The sequence below is a fragment of the Amphiura filiformis genome, chromosome 19 (assembly GCF_039555335.1).
Source record: "Amphiura filiformis chromosome 19, Afil_fr2py, whole genome shotgun sequence".
In the NCBI taxonomy this organism is placed as follows: Eukaryota; Metazoa; Echinodermata; class Ophiuroidea; order Amphilepidida; family Amphiuridae; genus Amphiura; species Amphiura filiformis.
Window position 1 is genome coordinate 48729450 of NC_092646.1, and position 22555 is coordinate 48752004.

Sequence of the window (22555 nt, forward strand, 5' to 3'; positions counted from 1 at the left end):
GACACTTCAATACTGAACAATTCTAATTTTAGAATCTGCCAGTTTATTACGAGTTAAAAAATCGACTATGGACTTTCACTCTTAAGCAGAACTTTACCCAGGGACTTCGTTCTCTAAAACACACTGTCAATCATACTTGTTAATCAAATCTAACCACAAGACTAAGCATGGTGGTACAATACGCGCTAGATGCGTACATTCATCCAACAACTTTCGCGCCAGCACAAAAGCGGTACATTCCAAAGATAGATGTGTAGGCCTACCATGTAGGCCTATTATAGTTAATGGTATTGGTAGGCCTACGTGTCGGAAGGATTTAAACAATAACGAGATCTGGGCGACCAATCATAAGCCAGATTCATTTAAAGATGCATTACATCATGAGTTCATGACCAATTTTAGTTAGGCCAGAACTCTCCATAGAGTCCCATGTTAAAAATGTTAACCGCAATCCAAAGTATTGTTATTTCACTCCAGAAAATTGATTTCAATTCTATTCAAATTCAATTCTTTCTACACCTGGAGTCTTGCTATTCAATTCCAATTCAATCCACCTTGCTTTAGAATTAATTCAATTCGATTCCAATTCAATTTTTCATTTTCAAAATCATTTCAATTCAATTCCAATCCAATGCAGTAAAATTAACAGCTAATCAATTTCAATTCAATTCTGAGCATTCATTTCAATTCCAATTCAATTCCAATTCCAATACAGTTGCAGTTTGTGTTAATTGACCAAAGGTACACTGCAAAAACTGTGTCTAGAGATAGAACTTTTTTTGTCCTCGATACACATGTAAAATCTAAACACAAATGTCAACATGGTCAAACTTCAAAAACATCAAGTGTTTAATATTTAAACACAAGGCATCAAATTACTATAACATGTTTAGCATAGACATGTTTACAAATCGAGGACAAGATGGTGTCTAGAATATATGGTGTTTAATATCTAGACATGCAGTGCAGTGCATGTTTTAAATTTTACTACCAATTTTAAAACACTTGAGTCAGCAACACAACGTCAAAATCAAGTACACTACTTGTCACAACAACATACTTTTCACATTCAAACAATGCGAGTGATCCTTGACCTCTGGGTCCTATTTTATGAAACTTTGGAACTTCTTAGTTCTTAGGTGACTGCAAGGCCGGATTGACCTTTTTTTTTTTTTTTGGGGGGGGGCTGGGCCAGGCCAAAATGCGGAGGCTCCCAAACTCACCATGAGGAAGGCATGTGCACATCAAGTGGCCAAGTTTTGTTTCATAAATAGCTCTAAATTGGTGGCCTACTTTAACATCGATAGGATATTTGCACGCAAAGCGCGCGAAAAAAAAATCAATTTTAACCACTAATTCAGCCCAAAATAAAGGTGAATTTTGCAATTTTAGCATATTTTGGTCCAAAACATCGTGTTTTCGGGCAAAAAAGAAACCTGCACATGGCCACATTGGGGCCCCCAAATTTTGGGGGCCCTGGGCCCGGGCCCATCTGGCCCAATGGTAAATCCGGCCCTGGGTGACTGACTTCGTAATATTTGTTAACTTCTTGTCCACCATGCACATTATTTTCTAAACTTAAGGTGTGTGGTACGATCGATAATAGGACCCTGTCCACATACTGACCTCAAAGATGTCAAAAATCAGGGTTTTAATACTATTAGATAGCCCCTACTTGTCTCCTGCTCCACCTAAGATTTTACACCCAAAATCCTTGTACTTTTGAAAAAGTGTGAAAAAAGCTGTCAAAGATATTTAGTATTTTCTTAATGGTTTTCTCACAATTTGTTCAAATGTACAATGGCTTTTGAGCATAAAAATTAGGAGCTTGAGAAAAATAGGGGCTTAGTGCCAAAGGTTTGAGATCTTTGGCAGGTTGGGGGATCTCATACTCACATTATCGATCATATCAAGCAATTTAAAACATTGGAAAATGCTAAGAATCAATTTGCATCATACGGTATTAGAAGATATTAGTGTCTTTATGAACATAGAACCTATAGTTTTTCCACATGACGAGATATTCTTCTAAAGAAGAACTCCAAAAAAATCTCAAAAAGTTTAAATATACCTGTGTATGAGAAATGATATCATACTTTTAATTTTCTTCAATATAATTGTATTTTATGCTATCATTTTTAAATGAAAGCTTTCCAGAATACTTAGTTGCAATATGTTTTGTAACACTTTATGTTTATGTTTTGTTCCAGTTTATGGCGACTACTGTTTCTTTTTTATTTATCATGTTTTAAAAGGAGTGATCTGGAATCACAGACATCTGCTTGTGAATTGAAATGCTGAATTGAAATCGAAGCTGAATTTCATTTCAATTCCACTTCATTCGTCATCACTCAACATGATTTCAATTCCAATCCAATTCAATTCTTCATTGCTCACGATGATTTCAATTCCAATCCAATTCAATTCATGCCCAAGCCAACTCATTTCGATTCCAATTCAATTCCAATGCATTGAAATGAAAATCGTCCAAAATTCATTTCAATTCAATTCGATTTCAATGCATTGAATTAACATTAATCCAAAGTCAGTAGTCCACTTGGGAAGCTAACATACAGAGGGAGTACGGTGACTGAAAAGATGATCAGTTGTGAAAATCTATCAATTGTGCACAAATTAATTAAATCGGAGTTTTAAGCTTAAATGCAATATCCAGAGTATGCACAATCATAACAATGGGCAATCTTTTGCGAGTATAGCACCAACATTTTTGTGGAGTTTTTTGAGCGCATTTGATTGGAAAATCAAGAAACATTGAAACAAACAAAAAATTGCACGGAAATAGCTCAGCATAGTAGGCCCATAAGCATAGGCAGACCTATTTAAATACTGCCATTGAGTAGGCCTATTAAATTATCAAAAGACTTTCCAAAAAAAAAAGCACAAAAAACTTCTGACAGGGGCCTATTTTAATTAATATGTACCAGATTTTACATTTTTAGGCCACATGAAATTATAAAATCGTTGTCCTCGATCCCCACGTTTTTGTAAAAGTTTGGGTGTTTTATTTACTCTAGGCCTATTTATTTTTTATTTTTTGGTTTTGTTTTGACATTGATGCCTAGGCATATAGCAGTTTTCAGCAAAAACTCATGCTGTCTATTATACTAGACCTACACTAAACTTTGGGGGGTGGGGGGGGACTGATGCAAAAAGAGGGTCCTTTAAAAGTTTTAATCCTCACTAAGGAAACCCTGAAAAATGACCACAATTTTACCTGGGAAAATTGAGTTTAGGCCTATATGCTTTTGGGGTTGACCAATAATTTTCATGTCAAAAAGGGGGCGAGGGGCACCTGAGATTTTTGAGATATGTATTATTTAATAGGGGGCGAAACCCTACAGTACACATATAATCTTGCATAACTCACAAACGCAAAATCAGAATCATGGACTAAGCATTTTTTGTGGATATCTACTGAAAATGTCATAAAAAGGGGATGCTAGGATCAGGAAATAGTGCTTTAAGTGACCGGGGGCACTATTTCAAGGTGGACACCATGCTCGTTTACAAACACAAGTAAAAAGGGTTGTTTTTCAGCACTGGACAAGTACAGCGCTGTACCTGTTCAGGGTGTCAAAAATGCCAAAAATCAGGAAAAATGGTATACTTTTCCAAGCAATTTGCTTAGGGTACTAAAGTTTAATGGCACAATAAAAAAGGGTATATTAAACAAGAACCTGAATACGAATTTTACTTTATTAGTGTTAAAAAAAAAAGGCAAAATACTTGTTTTGGGTATGTTTTGCACACGCTGAGTAATACTCGTAATACCCCCCCCCCGAAGAGACCTTTGTACTCACTCCGGACTCAAAGATACACACACATTGCAAAACAATTTTTCATTCACAAAATACACTAACACAACTTTATTAGCGACCTGAGAAGTACTAGAAAAGTTTACAAAATACAAAACTAAAAAAGTATACAATCTACATGTACAAAATAAGTACCGGTACATTCTATACATACTTGTTCATATCCTCAGCTAGAGCTAGTGTCTATATGGTGTACACAAAATTGAGGTCATAGGTCATTAAGGGGTCATTTCTGGTCTGAGACTGATACTAAGTACCTTCCAGAGAGCCATTGCATTTTGCTATTCCAGTAAATCCATACACCCCCTATGGAAGACATGGTCTAAATCTCCCACACACACAGGGGGTGTATATTTCAAATGGAGTCACCCATTCAGATAACCCCATTTGAAATTCACACTCCCTGTGTACAAGTTTAAAGTCGTGTCTTCCATAGGATTAGAAGGTGTATAGATTTCAACTGAAACAGTCCATTCTGAGGTTTCTGATTGGGAAAAAGACATGGACAATTTTGTATGAAAGACAATAATGACTGGCAAATTGGGCATGCCCAATCCATATATAGCTTCCAATCAAAGTAAAAAACAAACAAACAAACAACAACAAAAAAAGTCTTTGGTATCAGAACTTAGTAACTCCCTTTTACAATTCATGCTGGGTACTTTAGTGAAACATGAACAATTATATATATAAAAAGGCATATACTTTACAAAAGTTACAAATATTGATTGCTTTGGTTTAATTTTCTCCAGAATTTATCAACTTTAAAATTAATATTGCTTCCTTTGGTTTGCACTTTTCATAAGTGACATTGATTTGAACAATAGAGGGCAGACTTCAGAGTTTTCTGTATCTCCAGGCAGTGAATGACATGAGCCTTTTCTAACAAACATTATACTTCTAATTATTGGTCCAATAAGATTGTGAGCCCTGATCCACTATTTATATAAGGTTACAATGGTTGGTACTATAAATCTACAAATCCCACAAAAAACAACATGTATACAAAAGTAAATGTGTACATCCATATCAAAACGATGCACTTGTCGGCTGCTACATGTGTTTCATTTCACATTATAGCTAGGAATAAATACCAGGTTCATCCCAGGTGGATGTTACTTCAAGTCACATGGTTAAGTGACTTCCACTTGAGATGAGTCTGGTATTTGTTCCTAGCTTTTATGTGAAATGAGACACATGTAGCATGTAGCAGACGACAAGTGCATCGTTTTGATATGGATGTACACAAATATCATACCAAGTTACCTGAATGGGCGACTCCATTTGAAATCTACACCCCCTGTGTGGGAGATTAAGGTTCTGTCTTCCATAGGGGGTGTATGGATTTCAACTGGAATAGCCCATGGTTTTCAGCACCAATGTCCAAAGAAGCCTGTTGTCTTTCGTTAAACGTAATCAGTAGTGGAAACTAAATTATTAAGACCACTTTTACTGTTCAACATAAAACAAAGTACTAGTAAACAACAATAGAACATTTTGGAGGTAGCATGTTATTTCAAATTGCTGGACTTTCTACAGAGGGATGTGATATGGATATGACTTCCTTATTTCCTTCATGGACCTAAACATGAGAAGCCCTACTGGGTGACACAATCTGTAAATTGGGCAATTCCAGTTGAAATCCATACACCCACTATGGTGGACATGGCTTTAATCTTCCACACAGGGAGTGTGAATTTCAAATGGGGCTACCTGAATGGGTGGCTCCATTTGAAATCTACATCCCTTGTGTGGGATATTAAGGTCATGTCTTCCAGAATCCTAAAAGAGTGACATGTTATAGAGGGCAGTATGAGAGCTTCATTGACAGATCAATTATGTGTTCTTCAATTTTAAAAACAAGTTGATCCTGAGAATTGATTGATAGCGTGGTATATCTATGATGCAGAAGTCAACAGCAAAATGAATTGGTGCAAAATGAGAACTGAGAATCAAAGAGATTAAACCCACAGAGTACCGACTCAATATTAGCTGTGTGTGTAACACTATCATAAATCTGCCATTTCGGTTTGTCGCTCATGAAGGGCAAATAGTGTACTTTCGTTGTTTTACTTCCGTTGTTTTTCAGCAAGAACCTGAAGTCAAACAATAATATTTGCATCTTTAAGCTTGAGCGTTACGAAGGTTTGCGCACTCTAGCAACATTAGCGAGCATTTTTTGCACACAAAACGCAAACAACAACACACTTTGAACTGATGTTTGCCGGGTGCATAACAAGATAATCTGTACATTATTTGCCCTCCATGAGTGATGACACAAACATGGCAAGAGTTGATAATCTTTGGTTTACCTCATTGGTGAGAATGCAAGTAGCTTGTATTAAAGATACAAAGGTACTTGCAACTTTCTTGAATTCTGATAAAAAAAAATTGAATTGTTCAAGATACAGAAGTGATAACCTTTGTGCACGACTGTTCTCTTTCGGTTTGAAGTTTCAACATACAGAAATATACATAATGGATTATATACACCACTGACTTCATCTAACTTGAAATACTGGATGCAAGTATGCTGTACCCACAGAATTAAAACCAGAGAACCAGGACTCTACCGCCATATTGATACAGACATGGAGCATTAATTGGGGGTATTCGGTTTCCCTCGGAATGCGCTCGAGGCATTCGTTGTCATGGAAGCGCGACATGGATAATGGGCGCATTTGAGAGACGCACTTGATGCGACCAGCACACGAGTACGAAACGCTTCAGATGAGACGCAGAATTGTTTTCGTTCGTCTCCGTGCACCGTCGGCAAGGACTCGAATACCCCCAATTTTCTCCCTATAGCTGACGGCGCGATTGTACGTGGCGGTATAGGGAGTCCCGGTTCTCATTCTCTAATTCTATGGATGTACCTTGACACCTGCCAAAGCACCAGAGAGGTGGTGGATATCTGTGCTATGTTGGGTTAACATTTTCAATGTACCCGCTTTCTGATGGGTAACAATTTCCAATTATGTGACCGTTCGTATTTCAAATCAGACAGATTTATACAGGCTGTCTCAAACAGATGTATACCAGTACATATTTAACTGAACTCCTCAAAATGCATTGGTATTACAGTACATGTATATAACCATACATGTATTGTATTGTATGCATTACAAGTACTGGAAGTTTAAATGCACGTCCACTTTCTTTCGATCTAAAGTTTAGTTATAAAGATACAAAGATAGATAGCATTTTTGGGCAATCTGAGGTTCTTAAAAATTGTTGCGAACAATGACTAATAATAGAACACACTGTAATGGATGGTCTATGCATAAGAGTTGCTAAAAATCTCAGCCCAAACTGCATGTCTAACCATCAAAAAGTCACCAAATTTTTCTCTTAACCATTATTGGTTTCAATGTGAACGTCACAAGAAGTCACCCAATTGGGCTGCCACATCGCAGGTTTGGCAACCCTGAGTTCCACCAATACAAAATTATGGAATCAAGCATAGATCATTACATTACTTTCGGTCAGTAACCACAAATTGAGTATGTATATACAAACAGACAGGTACAAATCAGCTAGAGACAGCCTGTAGCCCACAGTGGACTCCAAACATCTTCATGAGGTTCGTTTTTATGATGTCCGAAAAAGAATAACACACAAAGAGATGTGAAAAACTATCATTGGTCTAAAAAAACTAAAAGTGCTATTGAAACAAAATACCAAGTGCTGTATAAGCCTACATACATAGGCCCTATGTAGCAAAAACAAAATTACAAACCTCATAAAAATGTTGTTTTTGCAGAAGAAAGAAACATGAAGTTTGCTTTCTTTTCCTTTTTCCCTTTTTTTTTTTTTTTTTTACTTTTTTTCTTTACTTTTTCCTTGTCGTTGATCTTCATCTCACATGATTATGTTTCATACAGCAAGCATCAAGTGGACTTTTCCAATTGAAATCCATACACTCTCCGTGGAAGACATGACCTTAATCTACCACATAGGGGGTGAAGTTTCTTATCCAGGTAATCCCATTGGAATTCACACTTCCTGTGTGAGAGATTAAGGTCTCGTCTTCCATAGGGGGTGTATGGATTTCAACTGGAATATCCTAATATATAAGTCTGGGTTTGAATTTCGCAAGTTGTTCGCTCACAAAAAGCTTTGATTTAAAAAAGAGAAAGAAAACACTTTATAACTTTTTGGTCCATTCACTTTGGTCCATTAAAAAAAAAAGAGAATTTGTTCCTACAGGGCCTAGATTTCGATGAGAATCCCAGAATCAATTCTCGCAATGATTCCTGTAAGATTCGGTTGCAAAAAATCAACTTATCTCATTGTATCATACAGTAAGTGCTGTGACTAAGATGGATTTGATTTTCTAGGCCCAAGACGAAATCTAGGCCCTGCCTTAAAATTTCAATAAAAGCTCACATATTCTTACAAAAATCAAACCCTAATTGATGCAAAATCTATACCCAAATCTTTTTATCATTGCATGTAAACACCCAAATTATCATGGGAACAATTCAGTGCCTGTGCCCAAGCATGTTAGCTAACCACCTGTCTGCCCATCATATTGGACTGGGCAGGCAGTTTGCTCCTGGGATGGGCAAGATAGGTAAATGGTCAAATTTTAGACAAGCTGTTTTGGTAAAAATGATAGGCACTTGTCAAATCCTAGTTAAAACCCTGCACACATCTATATGATATGATATGATATTCATTTGTTCGGATTTTGACAACCCTGGATAACCCAAGAAAGCCTCTATTGAAGCTTATTTCCATTGGGGTCCATTTGAACACCGGACTATATAAATGTATGAAAATTGGCCTAAGACACTTGACTTTTCTCATTGTATGATATAGGTACATGTATAATGCTACAACAGAGTCTTAGTCATAGAAATAAATAAAGGAGAATGCAGACTCCTATTCCACCCTGTACAGGTACAAAGATTGAAATTGGATTCTCCTTTATATATCTCTATGGTCTCAGCTGATCAAAGAGCCATGTTCACCACACAGAATGCTCAGCTGTGCCATGCAAGTGCAGGGTAAGTGAGACTGTTATTGACTACTGAGTTTGTTGATGCTAGCTGTACAAAGTCACCTCCAATCTTTCGCTATTACCAGGCATAGTTTCTCTGACCAAAGAGCAGGAAACCAGTGAGGGCAGCAGTCACTCCAGGCATAAGAAGGCTTGCAGGTGGGTCCTGTAATACCAGCAGCATGTAAACCTGAAAAATATGTATAGAAACAATTATTAGGTCTTTACCATTAAGGGGTACTACACCCCTGTGGTAAATTTGTGACTATTTTTGCATTTTTCTCAAAATAATAACACACTGGTATCAAAAGGTATGTATATTATTGGGGTAAGGAATCCAATTACTACACTGAAATTTCAGTGTCTCAAGACAAGCCATTCAGAATATATGATAGGAAATGAGGTACATACTAGCGGTACCTTATTTCTTAGCATAAATAACAAACTGCTTGTCTTGGGTCACTGAAATTCCAGTGTAGTAATTGGATTCCTTGCCCCAATAATATACATAACTTTTGTTACCACTGTGTTATTAGTTTTGAGAAAATGCAAAACAGACACACATTTATCGAGGGGTGTAGTACCCCCTTAACAATGAAAATAATGACCACCTGTAGCTATATTGTAGCCTACTTCAGTGATGCTTATAAATATTTGGTATCACAAAACCCTAGATTAATTATTCATAAACATATTCCCTTCCCTACCCATCCAAGATGGCCACCATGGCATGAGCAGCCATCTTGGATGTGCAGTAAAGATGAATTTTAAAAACTCTACCGGGAACATGAGGAATACATCATTTAAAATGTTTTTGAAGTAAATTGTAGACATGTATGTGACGGTCCACAACACACCCAGGAAAAAAGTTCATATTTGTGAGGGCAGAAGGCAATTCTGCGAAGGCACCAAGGCAATCACATGCTAAAGAATACATCCAAATCTACACATTTTAAGGGGGCACCAAGGCAAAGACATGGGGCACCCAAGGCAATTGCCTTTGGTGCCTCTGGTTACTTTTTCCTTTGCAAACCTCTTGTAAATAAGGCAGCAAATTTGATTTTGAGTTTACAAATTACAGGGCAAAATGTGCATGAAAGTTGTATTCATATGGGTGTGAAAGTTCACCTATAAGCCATTAAACTCTGCTTCTGGATAACATTAAGTAAAATGATGCCAGTTTAATCATTATACGTATCATCATGTACTTCTTTGAATAGAACAAAACAAAATTGACTTTATAAACACGAGAGGTGTGTGGTACATGAAATTCATGGTCACAAATGTTTTCCCTCACGTTTCTCCAAGATGGCCGCAATGGGCTTGTGCCATCCGCATGTGATTAAGGAGTGAGATGGAAGTGTTATAATCGCTGACAGAGTTAAAAAAGACTAGTTTGCATAGACCTGACATTCTGACAACTACAGTGTACACCAGGACAGCCAGCAACCAATCACATCGCTTATGTCCTGACATCTGATGCAAGCTAGCCCTTTTAACTCTGTCAGCGATTACAAGGATCCTTACCTGAATAAGACTCATTACAAACAATGCAATGCAGGAATAGTTGCGCCAACGTCCGATTCCAAAGGCTAGAAGTGCGCCAAAGAACACCTCAGCCACAGCCCACAGCGCCCTCAGCATATCAGCAGCGATTTCAAAACCAACATATTTGAGGGGAAACACACTGGCAAAACGGCCAAATTGTGCTGTCTGGAAAAAATAAAAGAATAATAAATCATACAGCTTGTGAGTCTACATTATTATCATCGTCATGTGGTAATTCTATTCAAGTACATGTAAGCATTAAAAAAAGATTTCCTGATTGGCACTGCAGTGTGTGTGCACCTTGGGGGGGGTAGAACTGAGTGAATAATATATTGGATATGAATACAATACCGGTGTATGTATACTGTTCCATAAATTTAGGAAGGAGCACATGGGTTATGGTAATTTTAAAGTTAAAGGGGTATTTTGTGATTCTAGCAACCTCTTTTTAGGGTCTGGTTCAATAGATGATATCATGATATCCATGAAAATGCTTATTCCCAATTCCCAAAATATCAGTAGCTTCGGACATTTAATTTGCGAGTTGCACACTACCCTACACAGGCCACTGTGTTGTAATTTCCATTTGTCGACAGACAAAAAAATACAAATTGGACAATGTCTTTTTCAAGCCAACAATTTGCAAGAAAGTCAATGTTCACAAATATAGCTTTCTAATGTAAAAATCTCAACTTTTTTGGAGTAAAAAGTTGGGGGATGAGGCTGTGAATCACAAAGTGCCCCTTTTACAAAACTGTTTGGAAACAAGTGAAAATTGCTGCTTTCAAGAAGGTTTTTCATGTAAGTTGTCCATGAAAAACAAAATATCACCAAATCGGAAACAAGTGAGTATAACTTCAAAAAAACAGCATAAAAATGATGCTAACTGGAAAATAATCTTATAATCTTGAATATATAAATTTGTCAAAAAAATGGGGGGCATACAACAAGCCTATTAAAATTGTTAGCAAAACTGGCAAACCCGGTGTAAATTATATGCACCAGCAGTCGATTGGTGTTAAATTAATTATCAAAAATAGCAGAAAATGTGACTTTTCGTTCAAATAATGTTGTTTGATGGAACATTTTAGAGGTATGGAATATTTTAGAGGTATGTAAATTTAATAGTAGAACTAAAAGTTTAAAAATGTTTAATGCAAAAGTTTTAACAAACTTTAAAAAACTTGATGCAGCCTAAAACCGGATACAATAACAAGTGAGATAACAGGCAATGAATAAATCAATAAATGCAAACAAAGGAAGTAAATGAATGAAAATACTTTTAAGAAAATTAAGAAAAGCCTGAAATTAAAGGCAAAATATAAAGCAATTAACATTATTAGTAAGAACTTTATTATTTTCAAACATAATAAATGAATACAAAACAAAATCAACTAATTAACAAGCAAGGATAATGATTTTGAAAATTTTTTCAAAAAAAAAAATGAAAATTGCTGTTTTCCAGAAAAAGGCTTTGTATTTTTATTGAAATAATGAAAAATAAACAAATTTGTAAAATTATGATTGCTAAAAGCAAGAAACATACCTTCGAAAAATCAGCATCACTTTCATCACTTAAGCATGGTAAAATGATGCACTAGGTGATCATAGAGTGGGAAAGAATTTGTGAAATTTAAAATTTTTCCAAAAATCCTACTTAAAATTTATTACATATTGGAAGTTTGTTAGAAATTTTGCTTTAAAATTCTAGACACCAATATACTCAGCCCATTACTGGTACATTATTCTCATTAAAAAAAAAAAATTTAATCAAATGGATTGGTCAGGGATTGAGTTTTGACAATACCAGGCATGCTACAATTCACACTTTCTGGAAATGTTGCCATGTATTGAAAACATGTGCTGCTGATTTGGCTCTTTCAATGTTTGAATACTAGTAAAGTTAATTTTTATTACTTCCGTGGTCCGAGCTGCGCGCCAAGCGTAGACGAGCGTACACACAGAAGAAATAAACAACCACGCTGATTGGCTGATCAACGGACTTGACAACAAGCCGGTTGACCCATTGGTCGTCGGGCGCGCGCCAGTAGTAGGCGACCTTGTCACTTCTACGCCGATCGCAATTCACCAGCGCGTGCACCGGACCACGGAAGTAATAAAAATTAACTTTAGTCACTCACACTTGCACGCCTTAAACTCAATCCCTAAATCTTAGTCAGTGGGAGTGGTCTATTACGTAGACACATAATCTGATTGGACAATCGCATGATTTTGGGTATTGTCTATCAGACTGTAGACGGCCCCACATCATCATGAGTGTTGATAACGTGTGACACGCTCATAGCGGTCTTGGCGTATGTATCGCGTTGTATGCGCGTAGACACAGTGCGGAATACTGCACGCATAGCAGTACACGTAACGCCGGCATCCACTACCGTACTCAAAATATTGGACCTGCCTGTCATCTATCACACGGTAGAGGAGTCAAAATTAAAATTACTATTGTTTATTCTTTAATTGGTATGTCTATCATCCCTCTTCGACTTTGACACTATACCCTGCCCTGGGGATTGTGGTCTTCCACTACAATGTACATGTATGTACACCTATTTTGTTTCAAAAAGTGCAATGAACATGTATTAGCCCAACAGACATGGTATGGAATCTGATTTGGTGAACATTAGCCCAACAGACATCAAACTGATGGGCCAATCAAGTGCTGCCAGGGTTGCCAAAAGATTTGATAAAAATAATCGAAAAGTCGCCCAATTTTTCTTTTTACCATTGGTTTCTATGGGGCAGGAAACTAGATCGGAAGTCGCGGGAGCCAATGTTGAAAAGTCGCCCAAATTTTTTCTTAAGGTAGAAACATCGGCTACGGTGTCATGCACAGATTTGTTTTAAAATGATACAGGATGTGTACTTGGGTGAGACAAACTTGCCTGCCAAATTTTAATTTTTGCCAACAAAGCGTTTATGAGTTATGCCATTTTTTATCATTAGGAAACCCCATTGACTTTGTACATAAAGTGGTTTTGACACTAAGCCTCGTTCACTAAAATTGGTAAAAGTGTGAAAATGGATACTATGTTTAAATATTATTTTTTCTCCTTTCTATCGCCTTTATAGAACTGCTTTTTGGATCTTTTATTACAAAAATGTTACCAAATAATATTAGTGACTTTTTCCTGTATATTGGCCAGTAATAAAGGGGATATTTGAAGGTAATGTTAGTACTTGCTCAAATTTTCTTGATTTGATCTAGAAACACTGAATGACCCAATTTCATAATTATTGTCTGAGCTAACCATAGGACCAATTTTAACAAACAAGGTGTCATATGAAAGGTTATTAAATTTAGAAACTTTTCTCGCCAGTTTTTTTTATTTAAGTGTTTCTAAGTTATGGGTGTTTCTAGATGTCCCTAATTTAAAAATAGAAAAAAATGATTTTTCTCAAAAAATAAACACTTTATCAAACAAATCTGGCGAGAGAATTTAGATATTAGGCTTATTAACCATCCCACAAAGTATGGAAACCATATCACATTCCTTCTAGGCTAGCAATAATTATTTGTAGAAAAAATTAGGGAATTTTCAAAAAATAAAGAAAAACATAAGAAATGTTTAAATTTTCTTGAAACTTTCAAAATAAGTAGAGTAAAGACTTATCTTAAATTGGTTATATATTTGATATGGATACATAATTCTGATTTGATATAGTGGCTATTTTCCTGCATGGGCCTATTATCCGATGCTCCTACCTTAACCATTGGTTTCTATGGGACAGGAAATTGTCAAAAGTCGCGGGGAAAATCTTCAAAAGTCGCCCAATTGGGCTACCAAATCGCAGGTTTGGCAACCCTGAGTGCTGCTCATACATATAGCTGCTTGACAAGGAGCATGAGTAGTGCTTAAAAATGGCAAGGAAATAATACATGACATAAAGTGCATTATAAAATAAAAGCCCATTCAAAAATGTATGAAAAAAGGTCTGGAGGTCATGACATCCAAGGTGAAACCTATCAATCTAATTGGTTGAAGGATATTAGGCGCCACACCTATTTAAAAACACAAAAATTTTACACATTTTTGACAATTTTCTCCACTCTTTTTTCTTTAATAACTCTTTTTGCCACCCAAAAGTTCTTTTTTATATGTGTGTTTTTTATTTTTACAAGAAGTTCTTCCACCCTAGGGTCGCTGGGACTGTCTTTTATAATTTTTACTTTTGCATCAAGCTTTAGTTAAAAAGTTGCCAAACACTTTGGAGTCGAGATTTAATGTACATGTATTGGAAGGCAGGCAGGGCTTCGATAAATGAGGGAAATTATGCGCTAAACAAACAAGGTCAAAACAACTTTTGAAAACAAGTGAAAATTACCAAATGTTTCTCTCTAAATATAATCATAAAAACAAGTAGAGTAACATGCTATAAAATTAGCACCACTTCCTTCACATGAAAAAAAAAGATATGTGAAAAGTTGCAGAAATTTTGTACAGTTGAAAACAAGCTTAACTTTAAGGCCAGAGTAATGGAAGACACATTCGTCCACGACCGAATTTGAGATTTTTTGATATTTATCAACACTAAGATGTATTCTTTCACTTGAAACTGATAAAATACTACTTGCTAATATTTGTTCGTATTTTTGCTTGATTTATTTCACTCTTTTCAACTCTAAAAAGTCACATGGCTCAAGACAACTTAGTAAATTGGCGGGAAATAATGAGTCAGAAATGCGCTGAATCGCGAAATATTGTGATTACGCATGCGATTCGCGTCGCAAGTGACGCTGGCGCGCAACTCTCTGCCGTATGTCCAACGCAGTCAAGGCGCATTCGGTATGTTGTTAACGCCAGCAAATGTCATAATGTGGTGTAAACAAAACATAAATTTGCAGTCAAAATGCCACTTAGATTTTTTAATTATTTTGAACTTTTGGCGCACTGAAAGCAGAGATTATAGATTCATTGGTGCAAAAAGATGCATATTTAGACCATGCACCAGATACAGCTTTTACAAGTGTGAAAGTCTTACCGTTTTAAAATTTACGGGCGTTTTGTGCATAATTTTGACATTTTTTACTAAAACATCGATTTCTCAGAGTTCACTTTTGACAATATTACGCGATTTTTGTGACAAGATAACTCAAAAATATGCAAGCAAAGGGTAAACTTTTTGCACTATCCTTTAGAGTACATCAAAGTCTAGGGAAGGGTTTTTTCATTTTTTCAAAATATTTGTTTTAAACAAAAATATACACCATTATGTGCAATTTTTAGCTTAATAGAGTGACAAAATGGCTTTTTTCACATGTTTTTTTTATTATTTTGAAAAAAGAGACGAATTTCAAAAAAATAAAAAAAACCTTCCCTAAGTTCATGTCTCTTCTTCATGAAAAGCTAACTGAATTTTTTTTTTTCTTTACGGATTTTTTTCTAAGTTGTCACAAAAAAACTTTTAGATTTTTGAACAAATCTGACGTCACCATGGGATTCCTTGACTCATTTCCTTTCCAAAAATGTATAGTTTTATATACTTTGGACATACAATTCAGAAATAATGAAGCTCGAAAAGGTCCATGTTCTCTCCCATTACTCTGCCCTTAAGTTAACCATGTTAGTCCTTGTTGAGAAAGTTTAATTTGATAAATTAGCAATTTTAACCTTATATTATATAGCTCGGGTGGTCTAAAAGTCAGGATCGCCGAAAAACTTATGCTTTTATTGTGATGCTGTACAGGGGAGAATATTGAACGAGCTGATGTTGTTCCAGGACTAGTTATTAGGTGAAGCGGAGATGTATGGTACGGGAAATTATCGTGCGCGAAGTGTCATACGGGGTGAAGCCGAAGGCTGAACCCAGTATGACACTGAGCGCACAATAATTTCCCGTACCATACCCACGCTGAACATAACGAATTTATCATACCACTAGTCCAAGTCATTCTAAATATTTTTACGTTTTTCCCATTTTAATTGCTGCTAAATAGGAAAAATATTACAAAAATAGATGACTGTTCATTCATTTACAGATTGTGTGCATTTTACGCTACCGGTTTACGTGAATCGCTTTTATACGCCGTATTCGCCGCTTAATTTGATAAATTAGCAATTTTAATACGCTCTCACCGACTAGATCATGACATATGGCCAATTCCACCGTTACGGACGTTACAGATACATGCAACTTGCAACTTTTAAGTGAATAGCACACATGTTTGCTGTTAGGATAACACTTAATTTTTTAGTATGCTACTAGTACTAGTTCACACTCTAATGTTCAATATAATGAAGCAATTTTGTTTTGGCTTTCTTAGTTAATTAGCTACAGAAATTAGAAACGAGCGTTACGGACGTTGCCTGCCTTTTTGACAGATGGTACATATCCTTAAATATCCACTCAGTTCTGTGTTTTATTTTTTTCTGTTAACTATATTGAGCAAGCCCTGACTCCATTCTATGTAAACATGAAAAGTAAGTTTGAAATTAATACTCCTGTATCGCCCTACACTGTTGATTTAGTGTTACGGACGTTACATTTTATCGCAAATGTAACGTCCGTAACATTTTTCATATTGAAAAAAAACTGTCAAGGTGCTTCCTCAGATTTTTTTCTTTACTATCTTGAAGTAGGTCTGACATCAATCTATGGAGGCATGATTAGCAAGTTTGAAATAAATGCTCCTGTTTTGAGCAATAATGTTCCAAAATTTTGTTACGGACATTAAGGCACTTTTGGCATGGAATTGGCCATATAAATCATATAAAGCGTAAAATACACTCACTGACTAGATACGAAAATATATCAGGACCCAGGTTAGCGGTGTTCTTTGATGTTTCCCTTAGTGGTATGATAAAGTGTTAAGTATTCTCTACACTAGAGTAACTACAGTACAGGGAACATAATGTTCGGTCCAGTAAGCTTACTCACCATGTGTCCGTGGGCAGGGTTCAGTGGTGCCACTTTCGGGATTGCAACGGCTACGAAAAACAGCCCCAAACCGACACACAAGTAATGGAGATTCACGCCCATGATTGTAATTAATTTATCTTGCTATTGCAAAATTTGTTTAATTGAAGAACTGCTGTAAATTTTGGTGTTATAACACAGACGCTCCACGATCGACCTCACTCAAGTTTACAAGTTGATCGATTGTCAGTGTTGCCAAAACTTTTCAGCGTCAAGGCGCGGCGCATTGACTCGCCAGGCCGCGGTAATGGATTCTCAAGTAGCCCAATTTTTTTAACTTCCAAAAAAGCGCCCAATACCGGATATTTGGGCGGATTTACCCGAATTTAGAACGCAAAACACCCAATTGGGCGGAAAAGCACTTGACTTTGAAACTTCCGGTACTTACTGGGAAGTTACTGACCGATCAATAAATGGTCACAAAACCCATTGTAATTTCAATTTTGAGCTTCAAAGACTCAAAACCTTTGTAAATCGGCTAAATTGAAAGGAAAATACATTGAATTAGTGCCGCGGCCTGAGACTGGCAAAAGTAGCCCAATTTTAGACAAGTAGCGGCATGCCTTTTTGAGTAGCGGCAAGTGATCGCCAAGTAGCCCAATTGTGCGCCTAAGGCGCGGCGTTGGCATCACTGTCGATTGTAAACAAAGATATGACGCGAGAGTGCGAGACGCGAACTAGACTTTACCAAAACTTTCTTTTATTTCCTAACCATGTGTTCGTAACAGATTCTATGACGCTTTGCAATCAAGCATCCGTAGAAGTCTAGACATCAATGCAAAGCTTGATTACAAGAATTCCCAATAAAATGAAAAGTGTGCTACTGGTAGTAAAGGCATAGTTTTTGGGTACAATAATTATAGTGTTGCATGTTGGGGAGGTGGCTGGAAAATATGTGAGGATCGGGATCCTCACAATTTAGGAGTTCTGAATAGGGGGGGTAAAATATGTTTTGCCATATACGGATGTGAAAACTCCTGAAGCAAAAAATACAAAAGCCATAGGGCTTGCAGTATCATCGAGCTTTTTTCAGGTTTGCACGGTCTTATAAGCATCAGATGATTGGCATGTGGTTACAGTGCAGCGTGGGTTCGAGCCCCACCTCTGCCGAACTAAATTTCCTTCTTTTTTTTAAAATTTCATATTAAGTTTAGGGAAATGCATGTGCACACTACTTTGACAATGGAATGTAAGACTCATTATTGATTAGGCGCGGATTTTAAAAGTACAACTCCTGTGCGTGTATAGCAAAAAATTAGAATAGAATGTTTGGAATTTTGTAACTAAAATACTAAATGCATTTTGCAAAATGTGCTCTAACCAATTTATAAATCATTCATTAGCTTTAATTTGACATATTGCTTGACATGTTTGGAATTATGGTATATCATTAAAAAAAATATTAATCAATTAATTAATTATGCCCATTAATTAAAAAATTAATACAAATGTAGATTTTGTGTATGCACTTTATTCCGTAATCAATAAGTCAGTATTATAAACAAACACCTTTCTGGCACAACGACTCATAGCACAGTGGTGTAGGCAGTGGACTATGAATCCATAGATTGTGGGCTCGAACCCTAGACTGCGGAACTCAGTCCTCAATGATAATCAGTCACTTATCTTTTGGTCGTTATATGACTATCATTTGAGGACTGAGTTCTTACCATACAATCTTCACAAAATTATCACATTTTGTTTCCAACTTGAATCCTATCTAAATGGTTCTCAATACTACACAGAAATTATGTTATACAAAGGATAGACATTTTACACAATAGGGTGCTTGCACGGAAGATCATCATAAGTTCAAATCATCCTCCAGCCAGACACGCTCCAGAAGACATGCAAAAATGCATGGAGTACAAAAGTACCAAATCACCTGTAAACTGGTATTGATCAAAGTAAATCTTTGTACTCCATGCATTAGCATATCTTATCACTCTTAAAAATTACCTAGTCGTTTTTTCGACTAGAAATCCTAGTCAAAATAATTTGACGAGATTCTGGTCATTTTGAGGAGATTTTCTAATCATTTCAACGCTGATCTAGTCATTTATGCCTGGTCAACGCATATCTAGTCATTTACGCCTGGTCATAAATTCTAGTCAAGAAATTCTAGTCAATTGGGCTATTCCCAGATGATGGTGGATGCGATATCGCTATTTTTGACGTCGCCATTGGATTAACACATAATCATGAAATCTTCACAAACAATTCTAAATTTGTTATGTGGTGTCAAAGCAAAATTATCTTACTCTAAAACCATTGGGGTTCTGCAAAGTACCCCACTGCAAGTATGTTAATTGTCCATTTATAATCGCTAACCGTGTATTGTGAATGGGGCTGTCAGCCCTGTATCTTCGCCAGCCTCGTACGTCCGAATTGCGTGTCCTATGCCGCCTGGCTATTCCAGAAAATAGGTGCACACCCCCTATAGAGGAGTAAATTTTCAAACAAAGAAATGTCCGGATTTCCAAGTCTGCTTTCTGAAAACGACTGGATTTCCAGTTGCCAATGTTACTGGAAAAAAAGCTTGGAAGTCCAATCAAATGAAGGAAAAATCACGGAAATTTTGAAAATGAGCTCTCAAATTCAGGATTTCTGATTTAAAACTATTTTTCTGCCAGATTTTTTGCCTTTGAACACTTTGAAAGTCTGGATTTCCAACAGTCACGACTGGACAAAAAGTCCGGATATCCGAACTCCTCTATGGGGTGTTTATCTATTTTCTGGAATAGCCCATTCCAAGTCGAGGATGCAGAATTTGGTGTGAGTTTTCACACCAATTTCGGTAACAAATTGGGTAACAATTTTGTAACAAATGATTATTGTGATGAGTGCTAGTGTTTGGAGGACCTTCTCTAAATCCTAAATATTATACTCAGTTGAAATAATAGGAAACAAAACCACGGATGAAGAACACAGGGCAAGCGCTATTTAACACCATAGATTTTATATTTTCAAGCAAATACATTATAATTTTCTGCCATCCTCTTTTAAGACCGTAATTTTATAGATAATTTCTGTAATACGTGTCACCATGCTATCAAATACACTTGATGGCTATTTAACAGTGTTGAGGCGTAGTCAAGGGGGTGACACTAAATTCAGGGGGATGACACTCACCTCATTTGCATGGCAAAATTACCCGTCTCCTCTGCAGCCAATTTGTTTTCGCTCCATCGAAATCAAGCTGGTCACGGAGGAGACTACCTTCCTTTGTGTTTGTTCATTTGTGTATGGAGAGCCTTTCTTGGAGTCCATGACTTAGGCTACTACGCTCTCAGCTAGAGTCCGACGCTGCATTGTACTAGAAATACCTTTTCTGTGAAATCGCTATAGAGCCAATCGGGAACACGTATTCAATTTATAAATATAGCATTAAATTAGTATCACATAGTGGCCTCCGTGCAGTGGAAAACCTTAATTCTTTCATCAAAAAGAAATGAAAATGACCAAAAAACTGGATCCACCTGTACGCCTATAAAATGGGCACAGAAATTTGTCTCAAATATGAATGAATTTTAAGAAACATACGGGATATGATGAACCAATGACCTGACGCCATGATAGCAGGATCTATTAGTTGTTTTATATACAATGCATATACCGTGTTGTCATAATACCAATATTTGGCATAATATATAACGACTAATATTTAGTATTGTAAATATGCAGTTCATATGCACAAACGAACACTGATCTTTATGATATTCAGGTTGTTGTACATCTCATATAACATGTCATATAGGAGGTCATATGTGTTGACCTTCTCCTATTGTATTTGTTCATCTGTGTATGGAGAGGATTAGCGCCATTAAAAGCCATTAAAACTCCATCAGTATTAGGGCGTAGTTCAGTGAACTCACCAGATTGCTATTCCAAGTACTTTGATAAATACAGATAATATGTATTGATGGGTCGAGGCGATTGCATTGAAAACCTAATACATTATTCATAACAGTTACGTAATCAATCGATAGTGCGGACACTTTTCATTTGCAAACCACCAAAATTCGTGATCTTTTAGCGTTGGAAAAGAAACCACGTGAATAGAGTGCCCTCTCAAGAATATCAACTCTCTGCTAAATTCACGGTTGTTCTATTCCCAACGCAAACCTATGACAAACCCCGCTGGTTTGCTCGTTAGAAAATGAGGCCAGTTATCGATCGGTTATGAATAATTAATTTCGATCCCTTGATCATGTTTAATTAGGGTTGGCAAATAACGACGCCGTTAGTTTTGCGAACTCTGCCTGTTCAATGCGAGTAGCAAGCTTGAAAGAGCGCCAGCTAGCAGAGCAGGGAGCAATCCGGTGATGGCGCACTAGTATTTCCCATCAGGCACCAGTGATTTGTTTTTCCAGAAAGTCTACTACTTTGAGTCGGGAATGACTTTTTACAAAAGTAATGTTGAAATAAGGACTTGCTGTCAATAATGCGATGAAAACGCGTGTCAGATGCAAGGTATGAAATACAAGTAGTATTTCAAGTCAATAAAACCTTTGACATGACATCTGACCTTTCAACATGGCGATATATTAGCTTGTACGGGGGTATTGTATGTGTGTTTGTATTCCTTTCCTATTCTCATTAAAAAATTATCAATCTGCAATAATCAGACATATTGGTGCTTGCGGCTATGGGCGTGAAGTAATGTTTTTACAAGTATGTAAAGAAATTTACATCATATTGCCATTTTAGTTATGTATATCAGCACCAATGGACCAAAAATCTGATTGGTCACAGTCTGCTTTAGGGCATAGGTGAGCAGATAGGTCGTATCGCCTTCAGCTACATTTGTACAGACCCCAGAAAAAAAGAGGATCTACTAACTGTGTCATTGCACACCTTGATGCATGATGTACGCGGTACGCCAACTATCTACTGGTCAGTTCGGACTGTTGACAAATCTATCTGTGATTCTATTCCGATCGGGAGAAACGCGTGTGATCATGATCATGGGAAATAAAAACAAAATTTTAAAAGGAAGCAAGTATAGGCTAGGGGCCTACCCACAAACAAATCTCGGCCTAAATACCCGAGTCTAAATATCAGAATCACCGATTCATTGTGTAATATAAAGCATATGCCTACCCAAGGCTCATTCTCATGAACATGAGCTAACACTAACAGGGATGTACGTTTGTAGGTTTAATCCTTAATTATTGTGCCAGTGATGGCGTGGCGTTGTTCAGTAGCGGATCATAAATGAAGAGTACTT

General features: G+C 36.7%; 1 protein-coding gene across 1 annotated transcript; it reads right to left on the minus strand.

Moving 5' to 3' along the window:
* Positions 1-7639: 7639 nt before the first annotated feature.
* On the minus strand, positions 7640-17493 carry LOC140141413 (transmembrane protein 35B-like). The gene is made up of 3 exons (XM_072163262.1): positions 17287-17493; positions 10369-10554; positions 7640-9031 (listed from the first exon to the last, which is right to left on the minus strand). The coding sequence occupies exons 1-3, from the start codon at positions 17386-17388 to the stop codon at positions 8921-8923; spliced, it is 399 nt and encodes a 132-aa protein (XP_072019363.1). The 5' UTR covers positions 17389-17493; the 3' UTR covers positions 7640-8920.
* Between the last annotated feature and the right edge of the window lie 5062 nt (positions 17494-22555).